The 9,156-nt window shown below is 40.5% G+C and overlaps 1 protein-coding gene across 2 annotated transcripts; it reads right to left on the reverse strand.

Annotated features, from left to right (window-relative positions):
* Window positions 1-1,827: 1,827 nt before the first annotated feature.
* fam110a (family with sequence similarity 110 member A) lies at window positions 1,828-8,749 on the reverse strand. Of its 2 annotated transcripts, none has more exons than XM_044115495.1 (2): window positions 8,597-8,749; window positions 1,828-4,564 (listed from the first exon to the last, which is right to left on the reverse strand). In XM_044115495.1, exon 2 carries the CDS (start codon window positions 4,444-4,446, stop codon window positions 3,322-3,324), a length of 1,125 nt encoding a protein of 374 aa, XP_043971430.1. In that variant the 5' UTR covers window positions 4,447-4,564; window positions 8,597-8,749; the 3' UTR covers window positions 1,828-3,321. The 2 variants fall into 2 exon arrangements, with proteins under 2 accessions (XP_043971430.1, XP_043971439.1); XM_044115504.1 differs by lacking the exon at window positions 8,597-8,749 and adding an exon at window positions 4,828-4,907.
* Window positions 8,750-9,156: the final 407 nt, after the last annotated feature.

Here is a 9,156-nt window from a genome sequence, read left to right on the forward strand (position 1 = left end):
TATTTAGTAGCTTCAATACAGAAGTTATAGTATGGAAACACAAAAATGATGAAAATTCTTTTTAAAAATGACATATGCTTTTTTTTGTTTGTCTGTAAAAATCGTCAAGAGGAGATAAATGTTGGAGTTTCCTGACTTTTAGCTTCAGATTTTCCAAAGCTTTTTGCAGAGGTTCTTCTGACCTCTTGTGGAAAACCTGAGAAAATTTCCAACATTTTTCATTAGGAAACAAACAAAAATACTTTATTCATTGGTAATTTCTTGCCAGGCAGGAGGATAAATATAATTAGATTTATCTTTTTAAAAATCATCATAATTTCTTCTGGCTTACTGCTTTCTCTCACTTCACGCGACCATGTTCAGAAGAATAGTTTCCCTTTTTGAACAACTCGACCTGTGAGTCACTAAAGCATGAAAAGCTTTTGGATGAAAGGATGAATCAGCTTTCCAACTGAGTCACATTCGTGGATTCATGCCCACACGTTTTCACATCCCTGAGTGTGAAAGTGTGTGGGCTCATGGACCCGCCCACACAGGCTCGGTGTGGGCAGAAAAACTGAAATCCCAACAGGAACCACGCATGAAGAACTGAAGGAAAATGTTTCCGCTTTAAAGGACAACGTCTGAAGTCCAGTGGAGAAATCCCTAAAAACCAAACATGGTGTCAGCAGAGCGGCACCTCCAGTGTGAGGCGCGTGGGGGTGGAAACACAGAACCTGCTCAGAACTATCCACAAATCGTGTTCTGACCCGTTTATGATGAGCTGAGTTTTTTTTTGTTTTGTTTTTTTAAGATTTTGTGGGCTCTAGTGGCCTTTACTTGAAAGTAGTTTGACAGGAAACAGGGTAATGAGAGAGGGAAGACATGCGGCAAATATCAGGCTGGGAATCGAACCTGTGACCTCTGCCACGAGGACTAAGGCCTCAATATGTGGGTCATGCTTTGCCCCTGCGCCACCACAGCACCCCACGATGAGCTGAGTTTACTTGCAGGTCTGAAGACATGGCAGCAACCCAAAACACCAAATGCACATGAACAGAGCCGGGTTCTGGTTCTGGTTCTGCTGGAGGTGTCTTCCTTTTCCTTTCCTCTGTCGCTGTATGCTTGTCCATAAAGACAGATTGCTGCGAGTAGCAATCCTCTAAATAGTCTAGAATTCATTAAATAAGAGGTTCGATTCTTGGCTTCAGCCGTCACTAATCCCAAGATGGCCGACGGAGTTGTGACGCTCCGTCAGGTTTCTCTGCAGGGCATCGTGTGAAACTTTTTTCTTACATGCCCTCGTTGATTTCAACACAAATAAACCACTTTAATTAGAGAGCCAGAGTTTTAAAGTTACTTTTTCACTTGTTAAAAACAAATAAGTATTTTTACTAAGCTGTACTTCTTACCGTTCAGTTCTGCTACTTTTACTTGAATTAAACTTTTGGATAGTCACAACATGAAGAAAATTTATTAACCAAAAAGTCTTACAATTCTATATGTAAAGAAAAATTTTTTTAATGTTTCTTTTGCTTGATTTTGTAATTATATGAATTATTTAAATTTTGGTCTTTACAATGCCAAAATTTTCCACATAACTTCAAATGTTATGTGGAATTAGCTGATCGAATTATTGATAATTTGATCAGTTACTCAGTACATCGGTACTTTTTACTTTTTTACTCTTAATTTAACTTCTGCTTTTTAATTTTGAGTAAAAATATGTTGGAGTTTTTCTCTAACCTGAGAATAATTTGTGGATAGACCTCTGCATGTAGGTTGCATAGAAAACAAATTGAAATAGTGACAGATTCTCATTTGAATTGATTCACATTCATCACTCTGTAGTTTGTCATCTTTTTATTTAAGCGTTTTGTTTCCAGCAGGACATTAAAGACGATGTCTGATGTTCTCCAACAGCAAAAAGAGAAAAACAACCTGATTGTTTTCACAAAGAAAAAAAAAGTGTCAGACTTTCTTAACCCACATCAACCAAACTGGCACAATTCTCCATTCACTACAAAAACAGAATCTTACCAAGCATGTTTGGTTTTGTTTCAAGTAAAAAAGTTACTTGTAAGATAATTTACAAGTAACTTTTAGTTTTATCCCATTTCAAATATATTTGCATTAGAAACCAGAACAAAAATGCTTAAGTTTTTGTGTTTTTACAGAGTTTTTACTGATCTTTCAGCCAGTTTTACATTTAACTCAAAAGTGCAGAAATTATCCAATTTTAGGTCAGATCAGGGGTGTCCAAAGTGCGGTTCGGGGGGCCATTTGTGGCCCTCAAACGGATTTTGTGTGGTCCCCACAATTGCAGTTAAAAAATGATACAAATTTGTCCTGTCCAGCACCAAGGCTTGAAGCAGATGAACACTTTTTATTTGTAATACGGTTCAATTAATAATTTTCTTACAATGGAAAGTGTTAAATACAACACAAAGTACTTATCTTTTCATAAACAAGTTTTTATAAGTCGACCCACACCTGCAGAAACTTCTACTGAAAAGCCGACTTTGTTCCAGCTTTCATCAAATATATTAAACTTGGCTAAATATGGTGAACATTTTCAAAGAAAGTGACCCAAATCCTGTTCTTATTCCGAGAATAAATTAATTCAGTCGAGCCAAAAAGAATCTGAAAATTCCACTCAATACAACAAATCCTTTTTAAAATATTTGGATATATAATGAATAACATCCCTTTTCTACACAAAGAGGACGGCTTTATTTGCTTCATTTTAGAGTTTTAATTTTCTCTTGGTAGGCAGTTCTTTTGGACATGTGACAAAGTTTGGACACCCCTGGGTAGAACTTGTACAACAAAGTGTTAGAGCCATTGTAGACAGAAACAAATTAAGTAACTTTTCACCAAAAAACTCAGAGATTAATCCCAGAAATTTTCTGGAAAAAACTGAATATTAAAAGTAAAAATGTTTGAAAAAAAATTTTTCTGAAAATTTGAGATTAGTCTTAAATTTCTGAGCTCCAAAAGTTGAATATCTGCCAGAAAAATTAGAATAATTTCAAAATTTGAGTATTTTCCTGAGTTTCAAAAGTCAAGTTTATGACCTTTAGAAATTTCTAGACTTTGAATTTATAAAATTGAAAGTTAATTTAATTTTTGAACATAATTTGAATTTCAAAAGTCTTCATTCCACGTTTTTTCTAGAAAACTTGAGATAAATCTAAAAATTTCTGAGTTTTTTTTCCCCACAAATGTTCAACTTTTGGAGCTCAGAATTATTTTTTTTCCCCCAGAAAACTTGAGAGATTTTTGGGGAAATTTAGATTTTTTCTACATTGCTCGATTGCGTCGCCATGGGTTTGTGTTGGACTACAGGTTTGTGCTCTTGGTTGAGTTCTCCTTGGCCTGCCGCAGTCCGTACAGCCACTTGATCACTCTGGCGTTCCTCTCAATGACAGAAACGCCGTAAGGAACCCGATCCGCCGCGTTCGGGTCCTCTTCCTCCTCCTCTACCTCGCCGCCTCTCTGTGAGGCGCCACACTCGGACCCGGGAGCGCTGACGCTCCGGAAGCGGGCCAGCGACACGATGTCCGAGCTGGAGGCCGGCAGGTCCTGCAGGTCGACCGGCTCCAGGCCGCACAGGTTGAAGAAGCGCTCCAGATCCGTGCCAGCCCGGGAGAACCGGTCGCTCATGTCCGACTTGGACCGGGTCAGAGAGGGTCGCTTTCTGGAGCTGGAGGAGGACAGCCTGGTGATGGCGGGGGACGCCGGCGCCAAGGGTTCAGGTTTAGGAGCAACTGGTGCCGCCGTTTTCTGGACGAAGAGCCCCTGGCGGGACGTGGCCGGACGCAGAGGAAACTGGGGATGAAGCGGGACCGGCTGGAGCGGCTGCCGCACGTACTGCGGCGGTCTGGATCCTGGTCTCACCGGGCCCGCCTGAGGCATTACGTCCACTCTGCGTACCGTCCCAGCAGCCGGCGCCCCGGGACTAACCGTACCGTCCACCGTGGCAGGGGCGGTCGCTTTTAGCCTCACCATAGCGGCGCCGGCCCAGTCAAGGCGCGGAGGCAGCCGCGGCTTCTCCTTCACCTGCGGCGCTGGAGGTTTGGCGGCGCACTGGGGTCCATTGGGCAGGTCGCTAATGAGGCTGCTCAGGCGCTCCAGGTCCAGCTGGAGCCCCTCCGGTTTGGGGCTGGGTTGGGTCGGGGTCCTCCTGGTGGGCCGCAGAGGAGTACTGGGGTTCAGCAGCGGCTTCTTCAGCTCCGGCGCCCGGACTGGCTGCTGCTTGGACAGAGCTACCTGACTCTTCACGTATTTGGCCTTGTCCGCCTCGAGTCTCTCCACGGCGCTCTGCCTCGGGGTGCTGGCGCCCGACTGGACCCGTCTGTAGAAGTCTGGACCCAGCGGACCCTTCGGTCGCAGGCGTGGAGGAGAAACTCCTACGGCAGCTTTCAGCGGCTGCCTTGAGGGATGTTGGAGCGCCTCCACTGGCATGACTGAAGCTTCCTGTTTTCACTTTGTGGCTTCCTGTAGAGGGCTAGGTGATCATCATCCTGCCATGACCAAGAGATGTGACCTCAGCTGACCTTTAGCAGCCTGACATTTGGACTTCCTGTGGACAGCAGAGGAGTCAGTCACTTCTCAGTAAATAACATCAATAAAACTTTTACAACACTTTTCTGGAAACGTTGGATAAATACAAACTCCACCAAAAGGCCACACCCATTAAAGCAAACATATTCACACCACATTTTGTTTTAAAGGGTCTCTAAGTGACCATTTACAGTACAATCAAGTAACTTCAAGGTCAAGGTGGACTTCATGTGAAATGACCAAAGAGGAAAGAAAAGCATAAAAAAGTGAGGCTGAATTTACCAGACAGGTTCTGAGAGAAATGAGACAAAAGTTGCATCAGCTCTTTGGTTACAGACACAAAAATGCTAATAAGTTTTAGCTACCATCATTTTAATTGAGCCACAACTTAAAAGCTGTGTCTGACTTTCATTAGTTTGTCAGTAAACAATTTTTTACTACTTTTGTCAGTTTCAACTTATTTCTGTTACCACTGTGGGCTTTTTGTTCATTAACAGAAGTAGCCTACCAACTATTCATGTATGCTCACTTACAAAGTATGTACACAATTTGCCCCCATATCTCCAGTTTTAATTTTCTATTACTTTTATTATTATTACTAATAGTAATATTACTACTGTGTGAAGAGATTCGCTCCTGCTTTTATATTTGATTTTTAATGTTTAAATATTAATAAATATGTAAACTGTAACTGTCCCAGTTTCTTCATTTTATTTTGATAAATTTGCTTTTTGAGCGAGAAATGTCCCCAGATTTAGTCTTGGAAATCTGGTCACCTTAAGATAAAAGTCACGTTAGCTAAGCTAATTTTCTTAGTTCGACAGTAAATACTACAGTAAATATCCCTCACTTATTTTAGGGGTGAGTACTCAAAAATTGTGATCAAGTAATAGAAGTAAATGTTATGTTTTAAGTTAGGAACCAGGCAAAAGCTAGTAAGCTTGCGACTTGTTTATTGTTGTCATGGCAACGCCATAGCAACCGCCTGCCAAGACGGGTGTTAGTTAAGAGTTCGCTGAAGTGTGACGTCACTTGAGAACTACGTATTCGTTTCTGTCGTATGTAATACTCCACCTGCCGATTATGCCGAGGTTTTTGGAGCCATCCCTCCCTTCAGGTGTTTCTATGCTTTTTTAAAAGGTTGGAATCTCATGACCTTTTCTATCCATCCCCAAAAAATAAAACTGTAGGTAAAATATGTTTATCTGTTCATCCTGTAAATAAACTCATGCGAGCCTTATTTCAAAAGGAGCTCTTAACATCTCCAGCTACTGTTAAACATTGGGACAGATTTGTAGAAAGGATTTCATGAAAAAGGGTCTGGATTGTTTTTATCATATCATCTTGTATTATTATTGGCTAAATATATTTATTGTTACAAATTCACTGAAAGAAAACCATGCTTTGCTGCTTTTTTCAATGAAAATAAGTATATCAGATCTATCAAAGAATAACAAAAAAATGGCGATTAAAACGTATGAAACCTAAACGCCCCCTGGCCTTTTCTTTTTCTTATTTGCTTTTTATTTGTACTGTTCTTTTCTGAGACAAATATTTACTCAATGTTATGCTGTAAATGGTATGTTTTCAAATAAAGTTGGGAAAGGGGGGGTGTCGTATGTAATGAGCTAGTTCGATGCTATGACGCTTACTGGGAATTGTCTCCAGCCGTCCTGCACTGCTAAGATCGAAGTGCCGATCCGAACAACATGGCTGTTCATGTTAGTTAGATATTTGGAAGAGTGGCTAACACGGACTTCGTTCGTTTCCTCCGCTGTCATCGCTAAAACCACAGACATGAATACGTAGATTACGTAGATACGTAGAATAGTCCTGCGTTTCGTCACCGCCATCTTGAATGTGGCAGTAGAGCGGTCGGAGCTTCCTAAGTCCTGTCCTGAGTGGACTTGTTTCAACCGTTTTACAATACAAACTGGATCCAGCGGCATTACTTGACTTTGCAGCCAGAAACTAGTTTCTAAACAACCGAGAAATATTTCCTATGTAGCTAAATTGGCCCGAAGTAACCACTGATTGTTAGCGTAGCTAACGTTTTCATACTGTTTTCTAATGAGAGAGAGGTGATGAGAAACTGCCGTTAGAGGGGAAGTGTATTAAAAACCAGGGGATTTTGTGAGGAAAGGTCAGTCAGGATCAGAGCTGGAGCTGCTATTCTTCTGTCTGTTTCACAGCTCGGCTTCACAATACCGGTATTCAGCTATGCTATAAAGATGCTACGAGTCAGAGCCCCAACATGCTGAAAATAAATTTTTTCTTAATGTGAAGGAAGAATATATGTATTTTCTATTACACTTTTATCCTTGGCTTTAGGCTGTATACCAGGACGTCTCAGAAGTGATTGGAGTTCTCCCAGTGAGACCAGCAGACTGAAGCCCTGCCTGTGGCCAGTATAATAAATGTGTTTTATTCTTTCAATTTTTGTGTATTTTTAAATCTCAATCTGAAATATTAGTGTATTAATACAGCTAATGTAATGAAATAAAAATAATTTACTTTGTTAGAATTATTTTCATTCTTTGCTATCAACAGCAGAGTTGACATCATACTGTAATAAAAAAAAATTTCTGGAAAAAAGTAAGATAGTTTAATGTTTGACAATGACTGATTTATCCATTTTATATATATATATATATATATATATATATATATATATATATATATATATATACACACAAGAAAATATTTTTTTCTTGTCTTGAAATGTTAAATGTACATTAAATCATGGAATCATGTAAAAATGTTCTTTAATAAAACTGTAAAAGTGTGTGTCTGTTCAACAATGTCAATATAAAAATTTATCAGGATCATTCCTATCAAATAAAAACATTGTGCTCTTTATTAAGAAATCCTCCAAAACAATTAAATAATCACATCAAAAGTTAGAAACTCGGTCTTTAGTCATTTATTTGATTACTAAATATGCTAGTGTCTGTGAGAAAATGTGTCAATGACGGGTATTTCAGATTTGCTGAAAACACTGGCTATATTTTTAAGAAATGTCCTTTTCAAAACTACCGGCTGACTACAATTATAAAAACAGCGCAGAAAATCTACGTCATCGTGCACAACGGCTCCTGCTGGTCGCCTTTTTGGAGGGAATCCAAGCGAAGGGGAGAAAACCCAGTCTCTGCTGGAAGTGATCATTTTTTTCGAGTGGAATTGCACAGGAAGGCAATGGCAAGGCTAAAACGAAACTTACATAAGTTGAGAATATTTACAACTCCAAGTAGGGGTTCCCCAGTCCCAAGTTCAATAGCTGGTTGCTGGCTAAAGTCTGACTTGAACAGCCATCCATCTTATCGCAGACAAAGACACAATAAAACTGACACTTCATTTGCAGTCTGGCTGTGAAAAGAGATGCGTTTGAGGGAGCATCAGGACAGCTGTCAGCCAGCTATTGTCTGGAGTCGGATCTCACGACCCAACAGCTGCTGCTGAGGGAACAATGACTCCTCATCCCCTTTTTAAAATAGATTATCCCCCAAAAACACAGCCTCTAAAGTGAAGAAGGTCAACAAAAGTCTGTATTTAATAAAGATCAAGTGTGTGCTTAAAATATGCAGTCTGCGTCTGCCAGTTAAATGCTCGACATGTTTGCCATTCCAGGCTGAGCTTGTCCAAGATCCTGCTGGGAGAAACCTCCGGTCCTCACCTGTCTCAACGAAATTATCCACAGCAGCAGAAAAATATAATTAAAGCAGCAGGCTGGTGGGTTACAAAGCAGGAAGGAATGTCAGAGGGGGTGGGGAGGGTCAGAGGAACAAAAATAGAGCCACTAATGTAATGTTTCTAAGTCAAGTCCTAACATGCTGCTGAGCTGAGGGGGAAATAAGAGACAAACATTAGAAGAGACAGGAAGCAAAAACAAAGAGGGAGCAAAAAAAAAAAAGCTGTAAAAATCGGCCCTCAGGTAGATCTGCCTCAGGGCCTGTAAACACTGGAGTCCAGTCCTGAAAGGATTAAGTCGGTTTTAAATAGGAAGCAGGTAACTTCGCGGTTTTCTCTCGCTTTTTCTCATTTAAAAACCCACCTGAGCGGTTAAGAGCGGAGCCGCGGGTTCCGGGGGTCTCTGCTGAGCACAAGCCGACTCGGGACGCTGATCCTCCCGCATGAATGTGTCCGAAACAAGCGTTTACCAGCTCAACAACACAAACCTGTTTGACAACTCATGTGCTGGCCGAGGCCCCGCCCACCCGGCTGATTGGACCAATCAGGCGTCTTCAAGGAAATAACCCGAAGGAGCCTCAGGTCACGTGACTACCTTACTGTTTTTTTTATTTCTGAGCGAGAAGATAAGCCTGTAATTTACTGGAAAAAGGCTTGGTTCTTCACATAAGGAGCGGAAATAATAAAAAAGAGTATTAACAGCTTTCAGATGATAAGATTATTAAATAAAATATAAATTATTTTAATACAATGAATAGATTTTGGTGCTTTAGTTAAACGAGAGCAAATCTTTAGTCAAAATGGACTCTGAACTGTACAGCATGTTATTACTGCTGATAAGAGTTAGCAGGAAACTATGTGAACTTTATCTGGAAGTTATCCGGTTGATGAGATGACGTGACATTTTTTCAAGTCACAACCTGA

Source organism: Gambusia affinis, linkage group LG01, assembly GCF_019740435.1.
Source record: "Gambusia affinis linkage group LG01, SWU_Gaff_1.0, whole genome shotgun sequence".
Classification (NCBI taxonomy): domain Eukaryota; kingdom Metazoa; phylum Chordata; class Actinopteri; order Cyprinodontiformes; family Poeciliidae; genus Gambusia; species Gambusia affinis.